Here is a 26,323-nt window from a genome sequence, read left to right as displayed (position 1 = left end):
GGAATGTAGAGATAAAAGAAATGAGATCTCCTCCCTTAAGGAGCTTACAGTTTGGGGCGACAGATGGATGACCACCTGACTCTAATGTGGTGCCTAAATGGGCTGTCTCTCCATTGGGTGGGGCTCCCAAATATGGGCAGCGATTGAGTGGAAGCCCGATGGCAATGGCGCAGGAGGTAAAAGAATTCACCTGAGGTAGAACAAAGAAGTTTATTGAACCCCACACAAGGGAGTGGTGGGTGGACCAGTAGAGGAGAGACTGAGGCAGTGGGTGGGAGTTGTTTTTAAAGAGGAAAGGTGAGGAGGTATGGGGATGTATGGACTCTTCCCTTTTTTGGGAACTGTGTCTAGTTGCAAGTAGCCCATTCGTCAGTTAGGGCCTGTGGATATTTTGAGTTAGGTCACTGATAGGCCTGTCTGTATTCAGCCAGGTGGTCACTGTGGCCCTTCCTGCATTCCATGGCTCAAGCCTCTTTGCCTAAAAGCGGCATCTACATTTAATAGCGTGGGTTAGGTGAGGGAGCTGAGAACTGAGAAAGAATTAAACGCAGGACATGAACAAAGAGGAGGACTTATCTAGGTTGACAGGTGGAAGCAGCATTCCAGTTGGACCAACGCAAGGAAGAAAGGGAGAAGAGGAGTGAACATGATTGATGGCTCTGAACAACACATCCTGTGGGAAGATGCAGGGGAGCGTAGATCAGAGGATTGGAAAGTGGAGAGGGCACTGGCTGGTGATGAGACGGGACAGATCAGCGTAGGAGCCCGCTGCTCCCTCAGCATCCGCTGTGCCTCCACACCGGGCACCTTACCTCTGAATTCCTCCCCCAATTTTATCTTTCTCCCAAGTACCAACTTCTCCTTTAGTATCCACTGTGATAATTGCTGTTTTTGCTTTGGCCTTATTTCCCAATAAGATCACAGATTACCTGAGGTCAAGGATGATGTCTTTAACCGTTTATAATCCCCAACAGTACATCAAAGAATACTTTGGGTAAATACTTTGCCCATTCGAATAGCATCCAGTTGTGACCTACTGCATGATTTAACTTCCCTCTCACCACCATCAGGTCCCAGCCCTGAGGTCCAGAGACGCACAGACTGGGCAACAACACACTAAAGCTCAGGGCCAGTCATTCACATGAATTCCCATGCCTGGAGCTGTGCCAGGCAATGTCAGGCAAACTGTGCTGACCTTCGGAGAAATGTCTATACTACTGGCTACAGCAGGTAGAGTTTACATTAACAATTAGAAGAGTTCAAGATTTTTTTTTTATAGTTATGTCTTTGTTTTAGAACTTTTAAGTTTCTCTGTACGATTCGGCTTTTAGATGCATGATAATAGAACATGCACCATTTGGGGTGTCTGGGTGGCTCAGGCAGTTAAGCATATGATTCTTGGCTTGGGCTCAGGTCAAGATCTCGGGGTCAAGGGCTAGAGCCCTGCTTTGGGCTCCGTGCTTAGTGGAAAGTCTGCTGCTCTCCCTCTCCCTCTGCCCCTCACTTCACTCATGCACACACTCTCTCTCTCTAAAATAAGTCTTTTAAAAAATGAAATTAAAATACATCTTTATAAAACGTTATAAAAAACCTGCATAATTTTAGCAGTCCCTTTGTGTATATATTGAAGCCTGTCATGTAAGATCCAAAATTCACTGAAATTCAGCTACACCAGCATAACAATGATTCTGCTGTTCCCTTAACTGTTCTCACACATAACTGAGCTGCTCTCAAGGCAATGAATTTGTGCTTCAAGATACAAAGTTTTCATAATACATGTGTAAGGGTTCATTCAGCAACTGTAAATAATGTGTTGATTTTGTGTATTCACGAAACTGAATTATCCCTTTTTGGGTAACATAAGGGATTTTCAGGGGTCAATTTGGCTCACATTTTCACCCTCCTCACCAATTATCCAGCCCCCACGTTAGGTGGAACACTGCTGTTTGAATACTTACTATGTGCCAGATACTTGTGGTATAAAGAGGGATGAGATTCTGACTTAGAGGAGGCAACAGTCCATAGGAAACAGACATGTACAAAATATACCTTCAGTTTGAATCAAGACACAGAAGTTGGGGTGACAGGGGGTCATGGAAGGTTCCCAAAGATAGCATCTAAATCTAAGATGGCTTTAAAGAGAAAGCATCAGATGGACGGGAGGAAAGGGTATTTTAGCTGAAGGGAGAGCAGGTCCAAAGGCATGGAGGTGAGAAACTGAGTAGTTAAGTAGTGACTCCATCATCCTGGAGCTTCAAATGAAATAGAAGCAGAGAAAAGGTAATGTGTCTTTGATAAGGAGCTTGGACTTGGTCTCTGTACCTGTGTCTCTCAGCCTCTGGGGAGGGCCAGGGATCTGCATCTTGTAAGCCATGGGGGTGATGGGGAGGCACTGAACCATGTGATGTTGTATAGTGGCTTCCTAAGCTATTTATTGCCCTACAGCCTGGAGGCATTCTAGGGGGGATCTACTCAGCAATCAGGGAGCTGCCCCCCTACTGCAGGAGCTAATGCAAGTGCCAGGATTAAGAGTGTAGCGATGCAGTGGAGGGGAAATGGCAGATTGAGAAATGCTCAGGAAGGAGAGAGCAGGGCTCAGTGACCAAACTGAATTTCTTGCTGTTTGATTTGAATGCTCTAAGGATGAGTGCTGGTAGACTCTAGCACTGCATAACTTGCGGTACGTTTTAGAGAGGCAAAGTTTGTAATGCTAATTAATATTTTATTCATAGTCATAGTATGGAAGTGATAACCTAAGTAGTGGAGAACATAGTCAAGAACTGAAAAGACTGACTGCCTCATTTAAATTCCAGCCTATTTATTAGCTATATGATTTAGGGGAGGTTATTTAACCTCTTGTGCCTCAGTTCCTATATCTGTAAAATGGGGATGGTATTTTTTGGTGGGGGGGTGGTATTAACACATACTTGATGGGTACCTGGGTGATTCAGTCGGCTGAGCCTTTGCCTTCAGCTCAGGTCATGATCCCAGGGTCCCGAGATGGAGTCCCACATTGGGCTCCCTGCTCAGCGGGGAGTCGGCTTCTCCCTCTCCCTCCATCTTTCCCCCCTGCTCATGAGCCTGCAGGTGCACGTGCGCTTGCTCTCTCCTTCCCAAATAAAATAAATGGTGCTGAATTGGCACATTTATTAAACAAAACAAAACAAAACAAAACTCTGCCACCTACTTGATATGATGAGGATTAAAATAATATATGTAAAATGTATTCAAACAGTACAGGCACATGGTAAGGGCCCAGTAAATGTTGGCTATTGTTACTATTTACCCTTATCAACCAAGGTCAGGACAGTCAGAGGAAGGGGAGTATATTTCCGTTTCGATCAGCCAGGCTGAGGTGTACCATAGGCAGTTTAGAGTATAGATTTGGAGCTCAGCAAAGAAGTCATGGCTCGAGATCAATTTGGGAGCAAAAAGTATAGAGAAGTTACTTTAAATCATTAGCTTCAGCGTGGTTCAAGGGGGAAAGGATGGGGAACAGAAGCAGGAGGAAGGACTAAGTGTTCTGGAAGTCGGGCATTGTGCAGTCCATTTCTTTGTGTCATCTTACTTAAAATCCTTGGTAGGGATAGCTAGCTCCTGTGTTAATGTCTAAGCTGTCTGCGAATGCTCCTGAGTTTTATCCACCAGGTTATTCTTCTAATTATACAGAATCCTATGAAGATGGTTGTGAGAATTATCCCACTCTACCAGAATATGTTCAGGAACGTTTGAATCATCTTACAGAGAGCAGCCTGGCAGTTTTGAAACTGAAATTGAACAGTTTGCAGAGACCCTGAATGGCTGGGTTACAACAGATGATGCTTTGCAAGAACAGCACTTCCAGTTTCCAGTGCCCCCACAGCGCAGTATACCTACCACATCATAACGTGGCGCATGCCTGTGTGCACACCACCTCCTAACTCTGTATTTGGTGACTTCCCTGTTAGTAGCTGGAAATCCACTGTGATGGGCACATTTACACGTCAGAAGTGGGCAAAGGCTACAAATAAAGCTCCTCCCACAGCTCCCACCCCACAAGAGTTAAATTACAAGGACACTGTGTCATCATCCCTGCCACCAAAGGAACCGGGCCAGGGGCGCCTCAGAGAGCCAGGGCACGACCCCAGCCATCTGCGTCTCTGATGCCCCTGCCTTTTTAATTGCACGATTCCTCTTCATCCTTAAATGTCTTTTAACTGCTGTGGTTTTCCAAAGTTGAGCTATTTGATACCTCCCACGCCTAAAAACTTAATTATATGCCCACTGTGAATGAGTTATTGTGTTAACTCCGATACTGTGCTGGAAAGCAATCCTGAATGAGTTTAGAGAGGTAGCTTAGAGCATCTGTTGATGAAACACGGGGATTATTTTTCCCTGCACCGTCAGAGTTTGCTGACTAGAAGCCCTGAGCTGGTTTTGTCAGCTACTAAAGAAAGTCACTGAACAAAGGGGAAGCCAGGAGATGTGGGAGGGAGTGAAAGAAACACAGTTGAACGGTTTCAAATTATGTAATTCATACAGCATACCTTAATGTGCCGGTGAGAAGCAGTGAATGAAACACTCACTTGTACTCTAGAGCGGTGGGCTTTCTCATAAGTATAAAACCACTTAGCATGAGCTCAGAGACTGCATAGGAAGGTATGCTGTTTCTCCCCTGCCTCACCTCTGCAAACCACCACCTTCCCACCCTAAAATCTCTGAGGAGAGAGATCATGCTAAGGTGGCATCTCAGGTCATCGTAGGAACCCTGGCACCACCCCTTTGAGAATCTCATCCTCAGGAACTCTTCTTGCATTTCAGTGGGAAAAGATGTCACTGATATTCCCTGAGTGCTAGGCACTGTGCTGTGTTAAGGGGTGCAGCAGCAAACGGGACAGATGTTGCCCTTGCCCACGGAGAACCTACAGTTTAGTGAGAAACAGTTAAACAGTTCAAATACCATGTGATAAGGGATGGGGATGGAGTTCCTATGGGTTTTATAGAGAAAGCATGATCCATATATGCCCAAAGGTAATTATCTTCACCTCAGAAACCTGGTATTCTAAAGTCCAATTAGAAACTGGGGTGCCTGGGCACCAGGGTGGCTCAGTCGGTTGAGCGTCTGATTCTTGATTTCAGATCAGATCTTGATCTCAGGGTTGTGAGATCAAGGCCTGCATAGGGCTCTGCACTTAGTGGGGAATCTGCTTACGATTCTCTCTCCTGGGTATCCCCGGTGGCTCAGCGGTTTAGCACCACCTTCAGCCCAGGGTGTGATCCTGGAGACCCGGGATCGAGTCCCACATCGGGCTCCCGGCATGGAGCCTGCTTCTCCCTCTGCCTGTTGTCTCTGTCTCTCTCATGAATAAATAAATAAAATCTTAAAAAATAAAAAGATTGTCTTTCGCTTTCCTCTGTTCCCCACCACCAGGACCACCATTTGCTCTGTCTCTCTGTTGCTCTCTCTAAAATAATAAAAAGGGGCACTTGGATGGCTCCGTCAGTTAAGTGTCTGCCTTCAGCTCAGGTCATGATCCCAGGATTCTGGGATCCAGCCCCACATCAGGCTCTCTGCTCAGCGGGGAGGCTGCTTCTTCTTCACCCTCTACCTGCTGCTCCCCCTGCTTGTGCATGCTCTGTCAAATAAATAAAATCTTTTTTATTTTTTTTAAAGGATTTTATTTATTTATTCATGAAAGACACAGAGAGAGAAAGAGAGACAGGCAGAGACACAGGCAGAGGGAGAAGCAGGCTCCATGCCGGGAGCCCGATGCGGGACTCGATCCCGGGACTCCAGGATCACGCCCTGGGCCGAAGGCAGGCGCTAATCCGCTGAGCCACCCAGGGATCCCCAATAAAATCTTTTTTAAAAGTTAATCTTAAAAAATAAAAAAAAGAAGCAGGGGCTGCTGGCTCAATCAGTAAAGCATATAATTCTTGATCTTTGGGTCATGAGTTCGAGCCCCACGTTGGGTGTAGGGATTACTTAAAATTTTAAAAAAAGAATGTGTATTAGAAAAAATAATATGTAAAAGAGCAAGAGAAGTGGGTTTTATTCTTTTCTCTGTCTTTACTACTTTTGTCCTGTGTCTAGTTTCATTTTCTTATATATAAGATGGAATAGTAATATTTATCCTAACTCATGGGGTTGTGACAGGGAGTGCATGAGAGAATATATTATGAAAGTGCTGTAAATATTACTAAATATTTCATTTTTTTCATGATGTAACCTGGGGTGTAATTTACTCAGTCATTAATAGTTCATCCGGGCACTCATTCAACAAACATTTGTTAAGCACCTACTTGTTTGAAGATCCTGTTTTAGATCCTTATTTTGCCCAATTTCATCCTCTTGCATTATCTCATTTGAAGTATCTAGATTTATTTAGCATTAATTTTCATATTAAGTTGGAGTAGGGATGGGAGGAAGTTTGCAGTTCTCGATCTCCTATTTCAGTCTCCAGGGACTTGCCATCTGTAATCTTCCTAGAGGCACGGGTGGAGGTGGCCAGGAGGATCACAGATGAGAAGCTATTGGCTTAAAAATTCGTTTTATGCTTCATTGGCTACTTTAACATCTGGGAAAAACCAGTTTAATTATCTTATGGAATTGTTGCCAAGTTGTTTATAATTACTTTTTAAGACTGGTGTTACTCATTTTACTAGCCAAAACATAACCACCAAATGAAATCTTGTACATCAAAGTAGTCAGGAAAATATTTTATGAGTACTATGTATGTTTATATTACATTTATATTCATTTTGAAAGAACCAGTTTTCATTATATAGTAGAATCCTGGGGAGGGGGGGGCTCCCCTTTTCTGTGGTCTAAATAGACTATGCAAAAAATCTTGAAGAGTAAAGCATGATCCCCACATTATTTCTAACTTCTGGAATTTCTGTTTATTTTATCTTGTTCCCAAGACCCTTTATAAACACCTGGATTGTGGGCATTTCAGCATAATTTTTTTTAAAAGAATTTATTTATTCATGAGAGACACAGAGAGAGAAAGGCAGAGACACAGGCAGAGGGAGAAGCAGGCTCCATGCAGGGAGCCCAACACAGGACTCGATCCCAGGTCTCCAGGATCACACCCTGGGCGGAAGGCGGTGCTAAACCGCTGAGCCACCGGGGCTCCCCCAGCATAATGATAATATGCTATATAGTTCCACATTATTACTCACCATGAAGTTTTTTGTAGTTTAACTGTTAGTGAAGATAGCATTAGCTGTCCCTCAGGAACATGCTGGTGGTTTCGTGTTGTTGTTGTTGTTGTTGTTGTTGTTGTTGTTGTTGTTGTTTTAATTTTTATTTATTTATGATAGTCACAGAGAGAGAGAGAGAGAGAGAGAGGCAGAGACATAGGCAGAGGGAGAAGCAGGCTCCATGCACCGGGAGCCCGACGGGTGATTCGATCCCGGGTCTCCAGGATCGCGCCCTGGGCCAAAGGCAGGCGCCAAACTGCTGCACGACCCAGGGATCCCTGGTGGTTTCTTTTGATCTTCAGGAGTAATACTGTGATCCTGCTATGCTTAGAAACTCCTAGAATTTCAGAAAAATGACAGTAATTTCTGACAAGATGAAAGATGCTTATAAGAATCAGTATTATTGGGGCAGCCCGGGTGGCTCAGCAGTTTAGCGCCGCCTTCAGCCCAGGTCGTGGTCCTGGAGACCAGGGATCAAGTTCCACGTTGGACTCCCTGCATGGAGCCTGCTTCTCCCTCTGCCTGTGTCTCTGCCTTTCTCTCTCTGTGTCTTTCATGAATAAATAAATAAAATAAAGAATCCGTATTATCCATCATGCCAACCCCAGCTATTTGGAATACTAGGCCATATGAATTAAAGAGAAATTTTTTTAAAAAGGTTTATTTATTTATTTATGATAGACACAGAGAAAGGGAGAGGCAGAGACACTGGGAGGACGGAGAAGCAGGCTCCATGCCGGGAGCCTGATGTGGGACTGGATCCCGGGACTCCAGGATCGTGCTCCAGGCCAAAGGCAGCCACTAAACCGCTAAGCCACCCAGGGATCCCCAAGAGAAATATTTTTAAAAACAAATATAAAATTTAAAACGGCAGTGCCTACTCCATCTAGCTCTTTCAAAAATATATAAGCAGGGACACCTGGGTGGCTCAGTGGTTGAGCATCTGCCTTTGGCTCAGGGTGTGATCCTGAGTCCGGGGATCAAGTCCCACATCCGGCTCCCTGTGAGGAGCCTGCTTCTCCCTCTATGTTTCTGCCTCTCTCTGTGTGTCTCATGAATAAATAAAATTTAAAATATATATTTATAAATATATATATGCAAACTGAGACTAACATGTTTTTCCAGCCCTGTGATTTTTTGTATATGTGGGGCAACAGACTCAACCTCTAGTTAACTTGAGATGGAGGATATGAGCTGGGCCAACACCACAAGGTGCTGGAGCTTAGTAGAGGCTGTAGTGTGTTCTTTTGCAACAGGGTTCCATTGCTCTTATGACCCAGTGGTGGTAGGCACGGAGCATCTCAGGTCATTTCACACTGGGCATAGAGTCTGCCTTCTTCTGGTTCTAAATGGTACTGATAATGGAGTCCAGTGAAATGTCTTACCAAATTTTACCTACACTGAGAAATGTGTGTTTATTTCTACAAAGAAAAAAGTGTTAGTATTTTTTGCTTTTGTACTTTCTTTCCTTCCACATCACCTCTTTTGTCTTCAGAAGGAAAATTAAATCTGAGGCACCCCTTAACTTCTTTACAGCACTCTTCTCCCCATAATTTTCCCCTTCAAACATTAACCTGCTGCCTGCAGAACCTTCTCCAAGTAGAATAGGCTTTGTCTTCAGCAGGATAGATAAACAGATAAAAGAGGGCAGCAGGCAGGTTTTTGTTCCTGCCTGGACCAGATGGGACAGTACCAGGGTCCACTACCCTGTTGAGGTGTTTCTTATTCCTCTCCCCATTTTCAATCTCTCTTTCATCTGCATGTAGAGGCCATGGGTGCAATTCCAATTTTACATAAGCAAGGACCTAGAACAGTCTGGGAGAAAGAAACAACCATTCTTTACACGTCATTTTTTATATTCCAGCCTCTTGTAGGACTCTTGCTGTTAACTGTGTTTATTTGGTCCTTAGTTCCCCATCTTGCTAATAATAACTTTAATAAAGGTTCTTGACAAGTTTTACTCCTGAGAAATCCTGGCCTTGCCCCCATTATCTTTTAAAAAGTACAAAAAATAAATAAAAGTAAAAAGTACATATAAACTGAGCATTTTAGAGGAATGGTTTTTCTTGTTCCTTCAGTTTTTGCTGTACCTGTTAACCAGCGGCTATTCAACATCAGAGGGAATGACCCAAAGCTAAAACCATGTTGGCACATACCTCCCTCGAGAGTTAAGCACCCCTTCCCCTGCCACCAACAGATACCAACACGTCATTTTAAGAGAGCGTTAGCTGATATTGATATGGGAGAGTTTGGTTCTTGTCTCAAGGAGTCCCAAGAATGAATCTCACTGCAACAGAGTGCGCAAAGCCATAGAGCAGTTTATTAAGCAGAGAAACTCTCAAAAGTGAGAGGGGTGCTGCAGGGTTGCCACTGAGGGCTTTTATGGTCTTTTATAGGAAACTGACCAGGGAACTTGGTAAATTTCTTATGAATATCAGGGTGAATTTGTAAATGTCATACCTATATTTAGAACAATCGGTAGACTTGCTACAAGTAAGATGTTTCTTTATAAATATCATAAGCACATGTCCCCTTCTGTCTGGCTAATGTCTCCTTAATGTTTCTCTATATCTACCTAACCTGGTGTTTTCTGTGAGCCTAGTGGCAATTAAAGGGGGATAATCCCTAATAATTTGGAGCTAGGGAGCCAGGTTTATTTTTGTTTTTACTGTTTTATCTCTCTTTTCCTTGGGATGGGCAGGAGCCTGACTGGGGCCTTTCCCTTCCTAGCCTCATCTGCCTCCAACTCTTTCCTACATCAATATCATATACATGCTTATTATAGGGATTCTATTTGTGATACACTTGAAATAAAATAGAACTTTTTTTCTACAAGGTGGGAGATGTTCTCTCGAATCTGGATCTCAAATTTTTCTTCTATATTAGTACGAGTAGATGAGAGAGAGGTAGTGAGTAAACTTGATGAGTCCAGGATTTCAGTGAAATAGCTACCATGTGGGTCGGGTTAAAGCCAGGAACCAAAGGGTTAATGGAATTAATCCGTGGCTGCAAACTAAGAAGCATTGTTAGCTGCAATTTTTTTACCCCAAATTTGTTTGCCCTTAAGTTTCCTTGACTCTCCTCCTTGGGGAGACAGATTTGAGCCTTGTCCTCCTTGTCTCCTTTGGCTTCCCCTAGAATAAACTTTTTCCTGGCGTTTTCGGTGTCTCCCAGTGACTGCTTTGCAGATTACCTTCGGTTGGGTTACATGGTGAGAACCAGAACCAGGTGGTCTACATAAGATGTTTCTGCCCAGCAATTCTGCTGAGTTTAATTCCATTGCGAGTTTCGCTTCCTAAACCCCAAACCGTTTAAGAAGGGTCTGGCCATTTCTAAGCCGTGCTTCAGCATGTGGCTGACATTAGCCACCATCCACGTGCCGTTTTCCAAGTGCGCCTAAGGCGCTGCATTAATGTCTAAAACCAAAATATCAACTTGCTTTTTTGAGTAGGATAAAAAAAAAAATGAAATGATAATGATGAAATGAAATGATAAAAGCGCCCAAATGAGGCATAGTTTTCTCTATGAAAATTTAAACTTCTTCCTGGTCATTTCTAAGCAGAGGTCAGTCTGTTTCCATCTGTTAATATTTACATGGTCTTATTGAAATAAGTTCCACACACTTGTTTTAAAACAAAAACACATCTGTTAAAAAAACAAAAACAAAAACACACACATCTGTTAACCCATAGACGCCTTGGATTTTTCCCCCTTCTAATTTTCCTTTGCTTTTTGTATTTATTTATCCAAATAAATATGGATAGGATATCTTCTATGTTTTCAAGAAGAATATACACCTTACGATATACTGAGTCTTTGAAAATAAGGCATCTGAAAATCAGCCTGCTAGTTTAATAATATCTGATGTATTGTGGTTTGTTGGATGTATTGAAAGCTTCTTAGAAGCTTCTTCAAGTCAGGTTTCTTCCAAGAGCTGCTGAGTGAGAGGGTGGGATTTCAGCAAAACTCTAAAATAAGGCCCTCTCCTGTTCTATATCCTCAATTGTGGTATTAGGGTTTTTTAAATTGTTTTTTGTGAAATCTAAATATATTTTAATATGATTATTAATGTAACATAAAATAATGTGCAGTTAGAGCTTAAGACAAGATTGCATTTGCCTAAAAAAGTGACTTTGCAATGATTTTATTGGTCTAGAAGAGAAGTTCAGGACCATTAGGTCCTAATGGATTAGGTCATGGTGGAAGAAGTTCTCTTTTTTTGAGTGTAATTAAAAGAAAAAAATATATATTCTCAGGTTACCTATGGAAACCTAATTCTCTTTAAGAAACAGACATCTAATTCTCTATTGCTTAATTTCTATTTTATTATTTTTTAAATTCCTGTGATTTTATGATTTATTTCTAGGTACTAAAGGAAGAAATAAAGGAGAATTTACAAATCTTCAAGGGGTAGCTGCATCTACAAGTGGGAAGATACTAATTGCAGATAGCAACAACCAATGTGTACAGGTATGGTTCTCAATTATATACCTTCACTTATATGGTAAAACAGATATTTGCATATTTTCCTGCTTAAGACTTAAGATCCATAGTACAAGGACAGAAAGAGAAGCTTACAATGTGTATAGACTTTTCTTCAAATGGCGTTTGCATGTCCTGACCTGTGGTACATAGGATACATGTTTTTGACTGTTTTCCATCTTCACTAATTTCTGTGCTCATTTACATTCCAAGGAATGTCATTTGTTTTGCAGATATTTTCCAATGATGGCCAGTTCAAAAGTCGGTTTGGCATTCGAGGCCGCTCTCCCGGGCAGCTGCAGCGGCCCACGGGAGTAGCTGTGCATCCCAGTGGGGACATAATCATTGCAGACTATGATAATAAATGGGTTAGCATTTTCTCTTCTGATGGCAAGTTTAAGGTAAGATTAAGCTACCAATTGGCTGCTATGCAATAGAAAAAACAGGAAATACAGGTGAAATTCAATTATTTCATACACAAAGACATGTGATGTTAGTCTAACTTTTATGGAGAGGGGCAGTGATATTGTTATAAATTTTATGAATAGGAAATAGCGGCTTCATTTTATAAAGCAATTAGGTCATTCAGTCACTTTTTTTTTTTTTTTTTTACATATTAGGAGATTTACCTAAATACAGTGAAGACAACTATTCAAAGATTATTGAAGAGGCAATTGCTATCTCCCAAATTAATTTACAGATTGTTTTGTATGAAGTGCTTCCTACTTTCTCAGACCTATGATAGATGAAATGGGAGAAATGGAATCATAAAACATGCTTTCTACCTTTGAAAAGCATACAAGTCCCTTGAGGAAAATGATGCTATAAATGACACAAAAAATTTTGTGTTAGCCTTGAATCAGTCTTATATTGCTTGGTGCAATCTGAAACCTAGTGTTAAAATATAGAATATAGGAATCGGAAGGACAAGAGAATGACAGCTGGCAGCGCGGAGAAAAAGTGAGTTGAGCAGCATTTTGGGAGGCGTCCCCATCATTTGACATATTTGCTATTGTCCCCAGCATCAGCTCTTTCTTGAGCAAGTCACTAAAGAGTTGAGAGCCCTCCGGTGATACCAGAAATCTCTCTTCTAAGGTGTCATCAAAGAATATTATGTGCAGCCCATTTTCTGCATTTGTTCACAAGATTATGAGGCGCTTTGTCAAAGGTGTCTTTAAAGGCCATAAGCACTGTGCATTCTGCATTGTCCTGTCTAGCCTGCTTAGAGGCTTCTCTTTCAGGTGACAACATGAGCTTTTTACTTAGATCAAGACTTTGGAATCCAAAGTCTGCAACTTATTAACTAATAATATCACTTCCTTAAGTCTCAATAGACTCATATGTCACATTTGGATTTAAAAAATATATTTTTTAATTTAAAAAAAATCTTTAAGGGTGGGGGGGCGATTCCCGAGTAGCTCAGTGGTTTAACGCCTGCCCTTGGCCCAGGGCGTGATCCTGGAGTCCTGGGATCGAGTCCCACATCAGGTTCCCTGCATGGAGCCTGCTTTTCCCTCTGCCTGTGTCTCTGCTTCTCTCTCTCTCTCTCTCTCTCTCTCTCTCATGAATAAATTTTTTAAAAATCTTGAAAAAAAACAAAAAATCTATTTTTTAGAATTTGGGTAAGAATTGCTGGAGATTTATTTCTGGATTTCATATGTGCCTTGTATGAAATAGGTATCTAAGAAATGTTCTTTTCCATTGCTTCTAGTAACCCTGTCCAAAAAAATGGAATGTTTGATCAGCTGTGATTTGGACTTCATGACATGCCAGTACCTGGTCACAACTTTCTTTACCTAATGTTCAGAGATGATACTCTTCATAATCTATTTCAGAATCCTGAAGATTACACAAAGTTCACTCAGTTTCTTATTGGAGGAATTTGTATTTTCCTTTTTAAAATTGTTGGATCACTATAGTCCTCTCATTTTTATTAAATCAAGTTACTTCCATAATTATTAACCCTCAGATTGGAGCCCCTGTTTTATGTGGGACAGCATCTTTTCAATCTAGGAGAATAAAAAGCCATAGTTTTTAATTCCCCCATATTACACACAACTCTTCAATTGCCCTTGAGGGTTTTTTTGTTCCACCAGAAATTTGATGACTCCATAAGATGGCTAAGTACGCAGAAAGGTCTCTTGCCTTTTTATATCTCTAACTTCCTCTGCTGCTTTTGTGTTTTCATAATTATATTTGTAGTCAGATATACCCAAATATGACAACTTTAACATCAACAGAGGAAAAACTTTTCAGTGACCTCTTGAAATTGTCCATCTAGTTTGGAAACACCCTATTTCCTCTTGGTACATACGCTAGTGAAACTATGACCTGTCTCTGACTTCATAAGTGAATGCTAAAACAAGGATAAAATCAAGAGTTTTATATCTAATATGCTGAAATATTTTATATCTAATAAAACATTTTGAAACTGGAGTTTTATATTTAGGAGAGAAAGGCTTCTTGAATTATGCATATTCTATATATAATAGACACTCTTCCTGGAAGATCCAGATCCTCAGAGTTGGAATAAACAAGAACACTAATGCCCTCTAGAGGATAGGGGGAATGGATATGGTATAGTTTCAACAGACCCTTTTGTTTTCAATAGGCATTGATCAGGGGATAAAAGGATAGCAAGTAAAAACGCTTTAGTACTGTAATGGGAGCTCATCCAGCTGACCATATGCATGATCATTTACTGAGATACTTTCTTTTCAGTGGTATTCAGTAAAATAAAACACAAGCTCAGAAAAACAAACCTTTAACACAAAGGTGGATTATTTGTATTTGTTCTAGTTAGTTCTAGAGATACAGCAGCTTATGCCCTTTTCTTTCTTTTACTCACCAGTTTCTTAGCCCTGATTCTCATTCATTTTTGCCTCTGATTTTTTCCTTCCCATCTTTTCTGCTGACCTATATCTTCTAGGCCAACTAGGAACCTTTTGTGACCCCAGAACAGATACAGAGACCCCAGTCCACCATATTCTAAAATATCTCATCTCTTCCTTCTTCAATTCAAGGACCTACTTGTTGAGTTGAATACCTTTATTTAACTATTCCTTTTTTTTTTTTTTATTTAACTATTCCGAAGTCAGTGTCTAAAATATCTCTGCTTACTATTCTGTTTAAGACAGGGGACACATTGTCAGGCCAAATATAGTAACTATTAATTTCATGTGGTATAATCTAGTGCAGCAAAACTGGAGTGATGAAAGGAAGGTGGAAGGGAAAGGGGTTTGTGTTTGCCCACAACATTTAAGGTGTTTTGTTTTGTTTAAGACCTGCTCTAGCTCTTACTACACGGATGGAAGGGCAGCAATCCCTTCTGTTTTTGTTCTACATAATTACCATCTGCTTGGTATTATATGGCTGAATCATTCTAAAGTAACAACTAGTGTTCATAATGTTAGGCAGTAATAATATTCTTGCTGTAATAATTAGAATGTCCTGTCTTCTTTTTGATCCTTATTGACATATCTTCTATTATAACATGAAAAAAGTATACAATTTTTTGACAAACCATTATGGTATAGCCTCTTTAATCTCTGGGCTAGATTGCAAAATCAGGATCAAATTTATACTACAGATTCCCTCACAAGAATCCTATTGTTTCCTTCCTTAAGTATCCCTTTATATTAAAGAGATCAAAGCTGAATCTCATTTATCATTTTAACCAGGATTAAAGATCACACACAATCTGATCCCCCACTGTGGAAAACATCCCTGTCCCTCTCTCCATACTCTCTTTCTGCACTTATCTGTAAGTCTCTGTAAGGAAGGATACTCCTGATGGTCAGATATATGATAGCAACCAAATGGGTGAAGATGGGATTGTGTGCCGTATGCTATGCTTGGCACTCTGTCCTTCAGAATTTGCATGACCCAGAAGGTAAATACAATAGCTGCCATTTTACAGATGAGGAAACTGAGGTTCCAACTGGTAAAAGAATAAATTTTGCTCTGAAATTTTGATCCTGGGTTTAAATGAACTGTGGTATGTATCATAAAGGAACTAGGGAATCAGGAGGTACAAATTTGGGTGTTTTTTTTTTTAATGGTGAAAATGAGGTAAGTTTGGTTTAACAGTGTTTGAATTTAACGTAATAACTTGTAAAATAGGCCAGGACTAAAGATACGGATTTGAGATTCTGACAGAGGTGAAAGTTGATGCCATTGAATAAATGAGATCTTAGAAGTACAGAGAATTGCACTGTCCAATTTGGTATTCACTAGCCACAGAGGATACCAAGTTCTTGAAAAGGTACTGGTCTGAGTTAAGATGTGCTGTGCATGTGAAATACACACTGGATTTTAAAGACTTAGGAAAACAAATGTAAAATACCTTATTAATAATTTTAATATTGTTTACTTGTTGAAATGATAACTTTTAGATATGTTAGGTCCAATATAATATGTGATTAAAATAATACTCCTTTTTTCTTTGTTTTTTTCTATGTTGGTTACTAGAAAAATCTTTTACATATATGGCTCATGTTACATTTCTATCAGGCAGTGCTAATACGGAGAGAGAAAACAGGAGGGACACCTGGGTTGCTCAGCGGTTTAGCGCCTGCCCTTGGCCCAGGGTGTGATCCTGGAGTCCCGGGATCGAATACTGCATTGGGCTTCCTGCATGGAGCTTGCTTTTCCTTCTGCCTGTGTCTCTGCCTCTCTCTCTGTGTCTCTCATGAATGAGTAAATAAAATCTTTAAAAAAAAAGAGGAAAAGCAAAATCTATGGAAATGTAAATTTTTTTAAATTAATTTTTTTAATTTAAAAAGTAATACATGCAAATAAGTTTTTAAAGTAACCCTAACTGGGGCTCCTAGGTGGTTTAGCTAAGTGGCTGCCTTCAGCTCCCAGTCATGATTCCGAGGTCCTGGGATCAAGCCCCATGTCAGGTTCCCTGTTCAGTGGGGAGTCTGCTTCTCCCTTTCCTTCTGTCCCCTGGCTCCTGTTTTTCTTTCTCCCCCCCCCCCCCAATAAATAAAATCTTAAAATAAATAAACAGAAACCCTGCAGATGAATATAAAATGAAAAGTCAGTTTCTCCTACCACCACTAATATCAGTGGTTTCTTACTTTCTCTTCCAGGAATATGATAGATTTGAGAAAGCATTTCTAAAACTACAGAGAGCTCTACTTGACCTTCTGAGCCTCTCTGCCTGGGAGAACTATGGCTCTTACATCCCTTCTCACTTACCAGGCACTCTTCCTGGCTGCTCCCTCACCTTGGTGCTCATTCTCCTTCCTTATCTTCAGTGACTTGTCATGTTCTTTTAGCCTATTTGAATTCTCTCAAATCTACCAAATCAAATAATCAATACCAAGCACTTTTAAAAGGACCCGGTGAACGTATTTGTCTGTGTAATGTGACTGAGACATCTTCCTGGGTAAGGGCTGGTCTTGCCCTTGTCTACTCCTTGCCTGGAATCATTAGCCACAGAGTTGGTACCCCATTAGTGTTTGTAGAATTAGTAAATAAATGGGTGAGTGAGTCAAGTACTTCTTTATAATGGAGCTATAAAAGTAAAGGTATAAGACCTACATCTCGTAGCAAACAGGGATTTATATAGTCTACTTAGATGAATGAGGGATCCCTGGGTGGGTCAGCAGTTTAGCGCTGCCTTCGGCCCAGAGCGTGATCCTGGAGTCCCGGGATCGAGTCCCATATCAGGCTTCCTTCATGGAACCTTCTCTCTGCCTTTGTCTCTGTTTCTCTCTCTCTCTCTGTGTCTCTCCTGAGCAAATAACATCTTAAAAAAAGAAAGATGAGTGAGTTTTAAAATGTATATGGTATGTGTTTGATAGAAATCTGATGCTTTCCTCCCATCTTAAAATAATGAAAACTAGAACTATTCAGTCATCATGATTACCCTAAATAATGCTGGACTTTTCAAATCAATATATTGAACAAGTGTTTATGGAGTACCTGTTAGACACCAAGAAGTATGCTAGGCTCTGAGTACACAGTAGTGGGTAGAAGAGACATGATTCTTGCCTGCATGGAACTTAACACATGGTTAACTAAGCACATGGCAGATGCTTGGCAATTTTAATACCAGTGATGATCTACAACAATGACAATGATAGTTGACCTTTAATGATTGCATAATACATGCTATATTTTACACTGAACACTTTATTCACATTATTTTACTTAGTATGCCAAAAATGCCACTGGGAGTTATTGAAGTCTTTTTTTTTTTTTTTTACATTTTTATGTATATAAGGAATCTGAAGCTTGAAATCAAATGCATCTGTGCTATTCTAGGTGTGTCTAAAGCAAGCTACAGGCGTAAAACTATCTTCCTACTCCTGATCAGTGATCTTTTGCTATATACCACATTGCATCTTTACAAGGGAACTGTGACCTCAGTTAAGGGGATTCAAGAACATTTTTGGTGGTGATCCTCTTAAAAAGTAAGGATTTCATGTAAATCTTAGTGGCAGATAATAGATGTGACAAAAGCAGAAGATCATTGTGACATATGAATAGCTGTGCACCCCTGTTTGAACATTCAAGTAAATGTGTACTAAAACAAATGTCTGTCTTCATGTTCTGTAGTGTGTTAAATTTCATTCTCTGTGCTTGTCTCTGACAGACAAAAATTGGATCAGGAAAGTTGATGGGGCCCAAAGGAGTCTCTGTGGACCGCAACGGGCACATCATTGTGGTGGACAACAAGGCGTGCTGTGTGTTTATCTTCCAGCCAAACGGGAAAATAGTCACCAGGTTTGGTAGCCGAGGAAATGGGGACAGGCAGTTTGCAGGTACACTCGATGGTAATATGTAAAACCCCTTTTTTATGCTTCTTCTGCTCACATTTGCATGATGGAGCATGTGGAAGATGCCTCAATCCCCAGTGTGTTTGCTGGCTTTGGGAAAGATACTGGGGATGAAATCTAAGCAAAAGCATGATGAGATGCTTCTCAATTACTCCACCTGCAGTAAGTTGAACTGCAGTCCATGCGTGGTTTTTATTGGCAGCAGGCAGAAGTCTAATCTTTGAATTTAAGTAAAACATAAACTCTAAGATAAAATATTTTTAAAATAAAAATGTTTGATGAGCAGTGTAGTAACTCCTAGTTCTCCCTAGCTGCAGCTTTGTTTAAAGAGCTTCTGAATGGGAGAGGTTTTTTTTTCACCTTTCTGGGTGATAAGAGAACAGGACTTTAGAATATTTGCTGAGTACACGAAGGACAGTTCTGTTACTTTTCTTTTTGGTGTACCACTTTGCAAGTACAAGCTTCATAATTTCTCACATCTGCAAGAAGAGGCTGAAAACAGTGTATACATTTTCTTTTTGAAAGGATGCTTTTGGCATTTGACAATAATTTGCATAATCTTTTTTTTGTGTGCTTTGTCTCCAGTTTTGCCAGGTTCTGAATGTCACCCAAAATTACAAAGTATGGGTTTCTGCTCTACTTTTTTAAAAAAATTCAATATTGGAGTCTTTTTCTTAGGACTGAGAATCCACATCTTTCCTCAGTGGGAACTGAGGGCCCTAAAAGTATTAACGTGTACTCAGAGAAGCTGGCAGATGTGACTTTCAGACGGTGGCTCGGAGAATGAATTCTGATGCTTATTGCTCATTCCACTTCATTAGGGCTGCTGGCACACTCAGCTTGGTCTAAAAGAAGCCAGAGTAGACAGTCCCAAGTGTAGACTGATAGAGGACCCACATTATCTAGAGCCAGAGTTCTGGCTGAATGATCTTTCAAGAACTAAGTCTATAATTCTTTGTTCTTTCTTAAATATCTAATACGTTAAATTTTGCAACTGCTGTGGTGTTGTAATCATTTCTATTTTTAGAGTTCTCACATATTTTTTTCACCTTTTATGCAGGTCCCCATTTTGCAGCCGTAAATAGCAATAATGAGATTATTGTTACGGATTTCCATAATCATTCTGTCAAGGTACCATAAAACGCGTCAATTATTGTTACCTTTTAACTGCTTTTATTGAGAAATCAGTCTGAGAGAAAATAATACAATACTTCTATGCAAAGGAACTAAAGGAGTTAACCTAAATAAAAGAGTAGATTTTGCTTCTCCCTAAGATGCAAGTTTTAATTTGGACACACAGACTTTGAAGAGTCAGAAAATTGAGCAAAATATGGTGGTGATAAGTTTCTTAATTTGAAACGAGTATAAATGGAGATGACTTAAAAATGAAATTTGAAAAAGCAATTCCTTGAACTTAAAGAGGCAGAACTTTCTGCAGCTTCATAAAATCAGATCACTTTTGCAGTTATCTGCACCATAATGCCTTTCAAACAAAATTAGATATTAGAATGCTGCTGCAACCAGAGATTTTAAAGGGAAATAGTCCTGGTATAATTCCTATACCTATTTCATACTTTTTAGAATATTTTCACACTCTTGGTTTTCCCTAGTGTACAATGCCCATTCCTCTCCCCCAGACAGTGTAATACATTTTTCTTACTAGGTGTAGGGAAAAGAAAGATTTGAGGTTTATTGTGAGCAAATCAGGAAATGCAAAAATGTATCAAAACAGATTTCTCATTTTGCTGAAATGAGAAAATGTTTAGTACCATTCTAGATCATGATTCTCAAGGTGTGGTGCGGGTTCCACTGAAGGTATGCCAGGTGGTCATGGGCAGTGCACTGCCAGACATTTTTATTTTAAAAGTTAAATGTTTATTTTTTAGGGTTACCTTCTGTTTATATCAAGTGGTGCTGGTTTGCACTTACAGAAGTGATATAGTTTTCCTTGTAAGTAAATTCATTTAAATTTTTTAAAGTGAGGCATTTTCAGAAGGAAAATAATAAGGAAACAGCATAGATGATAATATGCCTGTGACTAAAGTCTGCTCCATTGGGCAGCCAAATTGAAAAACAGCTATCGTTGATAACTGGAACAGCTACGTAGGGATAGGATTTCAACACCCAAAGATATTCTCTCTTCTGAGTCCTTCACTGCTTCATTTCCCCAGCTTGTCCCCAAAGATACGTTTAACCTGAGTAAATGGAAAGGTTTTGAACTTTTTTGGTGGGTGCCAAGTCCCTATGCAAAAATAGAGCAGAGCGGGCTGTGGTGATGGGACAGGAGGAAAAGAAAGGATGCCCACCATTGCTTCCTTCTCAGGCTGCTTCCTGCCATGTCGTCTGTCCCACGTTGCTGCCATAGTGATAGAGCTCCATCCCCACTCCCCCCACCTCCCTCCATCTCTTGCTCTCTCTCTCTCTCTTTATGTCTCTCTCTCTGGGACCTGTCTTGGTAAAAGAAAGATGACTAGGAAAAGTAGTGGTGGGGAGGAGGGAAACAAAGAGGCAATAGGGCAGTAGGGACTGGGCTATAGACCGTCCTCTGGGGTGGGGGTGGGGGGCTGTCACAGTTTTGCATGATGAGAGTAACTGGAAAGTAATGACAGGCTATTATCACACTTCCTTTCTTCTATTCCCTTTATGGAGGACTCCTTGAACGAGAGGGCGCATGTAACCAGAAGGTAACCCGTGTAGATGAACAGAGGCCAGCCAATGCCTGGCACCGCTCTGCCTACCCCCACTGGAAGATAGTGATATTAATCAAGTTGCTCTTTTCTACTAAAGCGCAACTGTGGCCTCAGAGCCTTTCCGTCCCAGTGCTCCAGGCAGCCTCTATGAATCAACTGGCATTGGTATGTGGGAGGACTCCTATTTACCAGCAGTGGCTGACAATGTAGAAGGAAATAATACCTATGTAAGTAATCAAGATGCAAGGCAAGGTAGCAATATTTTCTTAAAAATAGGTACATACAAAGTTCTGTAAGAATCCAGAAGAAAACAAAGAACAGATTTCTGTATCTCAGACTATCAGGGAAGACTGCCAAATGGAGGTGGTATTTGAGGTGAGCAGAATTTTTAAAATCAGGAAAGGATTTTCAAAGTCACAAAAACTTGCGTAAAAACTTGTTAGAAAAATCAAAGCTGTAAAAATTTACTATTTCAGCTCATGCATCTGCCTCTTAATTATGTTTTCATCTGAGTAATTTATAAGCAATTAAATGATGTTTTATTTATAATTATTAAGATTCTGAAAACTCTTCTAAGTTTTCAGTATAGTAGAGGTAGATTATTGTAGTAATTTAAACTCTATTTTCCCCTTATTTAAGAAAACCAGTCTTTTGTTTTTGTTTTTTCTCTTCTCTTTGATAGCTGTTGCCATATAGCTCTTATGGAATAGTTGGGCTTTTGTTCCCCATGTAACACGTGGCAGTTAGCAGTGGTTCTGTATTCTAGTTACTTCTCTGTTGGTCATTGTGAAAACTGCCTGTAGGTCAGGGCTAACAAATGGCCTAAGTCTTTAGCGGTCTTCAGTATGCATTCTCTTTTCATTGCAAAACAAGTAAGACTAAATTTGGCATTCTCCGTCATTCCAACATAGAGTGGAAGCATTTGAGCCATTTGGAGCATGCCAAGGAAAACATACTTACCCAGAGATCAATACAAGCAAACAAAAAGATCATTGGTAGGACTTAAAAAGGGAAAGATCAGAGAATAATAAATTGTGTCCTCACCAGCAAACAAACACTTTCATTGGTCTTTAAAACAAGAATGTTTCATGTGAAAGGATATAAAAAGGAGTCAGGAAAGATTTTTAAAACATAGCATCTTAGCAAAAGCTGGTTCTTGTCCTTTCCAACAAACCAAAGAGGTAGCTTACTTACTTGGCAAATTAATTGAATTAATTCAAGAAGCAGTCATGATTCTTCATCTTAAAGGAAGTTTAGCCTTTAGAGATGGAAGTTTCTCACTTTGCTTTCCCAGTGTACATAACTAAAAGAGTCATTTTAATCTTTCATGATCACAGAGGTGGCAATAGGAGAATCTGTAAAAGATCCTGAGATCATTTTCAAATTAGATCTGCACTTGGTATAGGGAACCCTTACTTTCATGGTGCTTTTTGCATGTAATACTTTTTGATTTGTTAATGAGTACGTCTACACATGTAGGCTAGGTGATAATGGACGCTTAAAATAATATCCTGGGTATATTTCACAACTGTTAAGTATCATCTGAATCATCAAGGTAAAAGTATGCATACTATAGTCTTAAATTTAAACACATATTTAAAAATTTAATTCTGCCCAAATCAGTAATCTTTATTTGATACAAATACAGTAATACTTCATTAATAAGAATATTTAATTAACTACAACAATCCATTGCTTTTCCATATCAGATATTAAAGAATTTGCTAAAGAGTTCTATGTAGCTCCCTACTTCTGTCAGCCCCCTCCCCTCAGTATGCTCCATCCATCAAAACCTTAGGGTCATATTAACTCTCTATTTTAACTAAATATATATGTTGAAAAAAGTATATAAAAAACCCTTCTCTTATTCTTTGCCTGTGCCATTAAACACACACACACACACACACACACACACTCACACACACACACACTTTCCCCTGATGTAAGTGTGAAGTCCAGCCTACTCTATCCCATGTTGAGTTTGCAAAAAGGTAATAAATTCTGAGCATTTGGCCTAACCAAAAACTTTTAGGTCCTGATCCAACTTTGATCATCCATCATGGTAGAAATACAATGCCTGTCCTTCAAATTTAGCTATTTATTTAAAGGCAAAAAAGAGTAATATTGTTGAAAGTTATAGCTCCACTTTCTCACCCTACCCTATATTTGTATATTATTTTGTAATTTATAACAAAAGTATTTTTAATATAAGTATTCAATAACCAGATATAAGCTAGAAATAAATGATTTAGCAAATGATAAATCAAATTTATGTAGCAAATTGGGGAGCCCTAAGTGATATGGGGGTCTACTTTGTAGATTTATTTCTTTTTTCAGAAAATTTTAAATCATAGGGCTTGTTATTAAAAACCTGTGCAGATACATATTTTTTAAGACTCATAATGTTGGCACAACTGTTTTCAACTTAAAATGAAATAATTTAAAAATATCTCTTATAGGTGTTTAATCAGGAGGGAGAATTCATGTTGAAGTTTGGCTCAAATGGAGAAGGAAATGGTCAGTTTAATGCTCCAACAGGTGTAGCCGTGGATTCAAATGGAAACATCATTGTAGCAGACTGGGGAAACAGCAGGATCCAGGTAAGTGAAAATGCTAATGTATTTGTTTAGAGTGATTCCTATTTGTTCAAAGTGAAGAATTGGCTGTCTCCCAGCTGGAATGTTTTCCTTTCGTCATTGGTTAGGTTCTTCATAGACCATAGGTAATCTCACCAGAAGTGCTAAACAAAGGAAGGTGGAGGAGAAAAAACATCAACGGATTACCAGAGTGAAGCTCTCTGAATTGGGAATTTTTAACATGAATCCCATAGATCCCCAAAGTGTTTGTGGCTAGAACTCAAGAGGTCCTTTGAACAAAAATATTATATTACTATTTTTACTAGGTACTAATGAAAAACATCTTTAAAATTATGAATAGAGGCAGTTGTCACAGTAATTTCAGTAATACCTATAACTTTGTCACCAAGAGGAATCACAGATAAAGAGGAATCACAGTCAAAAGATGACTACTTCATATCCAGATGTACATGGGACACCTGGGTGGTTCACTTGGTTAAGTGTCTGACTTAATTTTGGCTCAGGTCATGATCTTTTATTTAACAGTTGCAGAGGTCTTGAATTATCATTTATGCTCATCATTCTTTCAAAAGTAGTCAGTATTAGACCCATCACTACTTCTTGTTATTTTGTGTGTTGGTTAAAAAAGTACACATATTACTATATCGCAATTTTGTAAAATTTTTACAACTGTATTTTAATATAATTGTTCTCCTTTATAATCCCATGTATTTTGTTTTGTGCATTTAAAAACATTATTCTGAATAACGAGTCAGAGGGGATGTCTCAAGGAAAATTTAAAAATATATTGACTGAAAGTGCAAATACAGCATATCAAGTTTGTGGAGTGCAGCCAAGATAATTGTGAGAGGGTGATTTTTTTTTCCCCAGCTCTGTTGAGCTGTAATTGATATACTACATGTCACATGTTTAAGGTATACAGTGAGTTGATTTGATACATTTATATATTGCAAAATGATTACCATCATGGCTTTAGCTAATTTGTCCCTCACCATCACATTGTTAGCATTTCTTTTTTTGGTGAGAACATTTAGATCTACTCTCTCAACAACTTTCAAGTACCTAAGTTTTCTTAACTATAATCACTGCACTATGTGGTAGATCCCCAGAACTTCCTCATCTTCTAACTGGAAGTTTATATGCTTTGACCAACTCCCCATTTCCCCCACTCCTCAGCCCTGGTAACCACCATTTAACACAAGAGGGAAATTAGTAGCACTGAATGTTTATATTAGAAAGTCAGAAATGGGGGCACCTAGGTGGCTCAGTGGTTGACTGTCTGCCTTTTTCTCAGGTTGTGATCCCGAGGTCCTTGGGTAAGTCCCACATTGGGCTACCCACGGGGAGCCTGCTTCTCCCTCTGCCTAGGTCTCTGCCTCTCTTTGTGTTCTCAGAAATAAATAAATAAAATCTTTAAAAATAGAAAGTAAGAAATCAGTAATCTGAGCTCCTACCTCAGGAAGCTGGAGAGGGAGCAAAACAAACTGAAAGCAAGCAGAGGGAAGGAAATAGTGAAGAGAGGATCAGAAATCAATGAAATGCAAGGCAAACAATAGAGGAAATCAGTGAAACAAAGTTGGTTCTTTGAAAGGATCAATAAAATTGACAAACCTCTAGGAAGACTGATAAAGGAAAAGGCACAAAACACTAATATCATTACAGACTTTGCAGGCATGTGGAAATTCCTTTGAACAACTCGACATGTATAGATTTGACAATTTAGATGAAATGGACCTCAAAAAGTACAAATTCCACAAACTCACCAAATATGAAATAAATAATTTGAATACCCTAAAAACTATTAAGGAAATATAGTTCTTAATTTTTACTCCCCAAAAAGAAATCTCCAGACTCAGATGGTTTTATTGGGACATTCTACCCAACTGGTTGAAAGGCACAGGGGATTTCTCTGTCCTATCTTTGCAACTTACTATGTCTTACGAACCTACGATTATTTCAAAATTAAAAGTTGTCAAAAACAAATTTAAAAAATAGTATGTTTTCATGGTTTAGGAATAATGGTGTCATGAATGGCATTTGGCATTTTCGTATCCAGATGTCTTTTGTGAAGACTGCAGTAGTTAACAGTTTGAATCTGATACAGGTATTTACTTCTCAGAAAAAGGATTGAGGGGCATCTGGTTGGCTCAGTTAGTAGAGCATATGACTCTCAATCTCAAGGTGTGAGTTGAAGCCCCACACTGGGTATAGAGATTACTTAAAAAAATAAAGATTGATACTATAAATGTAAATCTAAATGCTTTTATTTCTCCATTATTTTTATCTTGCTTAATTATGCCAGTGGACATCTACACTTGAAAGATGTGATGGAAAGCCAGAATTGTATAAGTGATAGAAAGCCAGAAGCCAGACAGGAAACGAAGTGCACACAGCAGTTCTGTGTAAGACCACAGATGCTGAGCTGTTTGGATTATGGCCGTCATAGCACCTGCCTAATCACACTGCCTTTTAAAAGAAACCTATGGGCCTAGCGGAATGGTCAAAAGAAACCAGCCTGGGCCTTGTAAAGGAGAAGCACTCCTTTTATTTCATCATGGCAGAAGTTTACAGACCAAAA

At 39.6% G+C, this 26,323-nt stretch overlaps 1 protein-coding gene across 8 annotated transcripts in view; it reads left to right on the top strand.

The window, feature by feature from the left end:
• The window catches only part of TRIM2 (tripartite motif containing 2), a 177,856-nt gene that overhangs the window by 146,108 nt on the left and 5,425 nt on the right, over nucleotides 1-26,323 (top strand). For all 8 annotated transcript variants that reach the window (XM_041738037.1, XM_041738038.1, XM_041738031.1 and 5 more), the window contains 5 exons: nucleotides 11,552-11,655; nucleotides 11,901-12,068; nucleotides 18,275-18,443; nucleotides 19,519-19,589; nucleotides 23,608-23,748. In XM_041738037.1, coding sequence (XP_041593971.1) covers nucleotides 11,552-11,655; nucleotides 11,901-12,068; nucleotides 18,275-18,443; nucleotides 19,519-19,589; nucleotides 23,608-23,748 — 653 coding nt within the window. The remainder of the gene's footprint in view (nucleotides 1-11,551; nucleotides 11,656-11,900; nucleotides 12,069-18,274; nucleotides 18,444-19,518; nucleotides 19,590-23,607; nucleotides 23,749-26,323) is intronic.

This window comes from Vulpes lagopus, chromosome 23 (genome assembly GCF_018345385.1).
Source record: "Vulpes lagopus strain Blue_001 chromosome 23, ASM1834538v1, whole genome shotgun sequence".
NCBI lineage: Eukaryota > Metazoa > Chordata > Mammalia > Carnivora > Canidae > Vulpes > Vulpes lagopus.
Note: the sequence above shows the minus strand (reverse complement) of the source record. Positions and strands in the feature narration are given on the sequence as shown.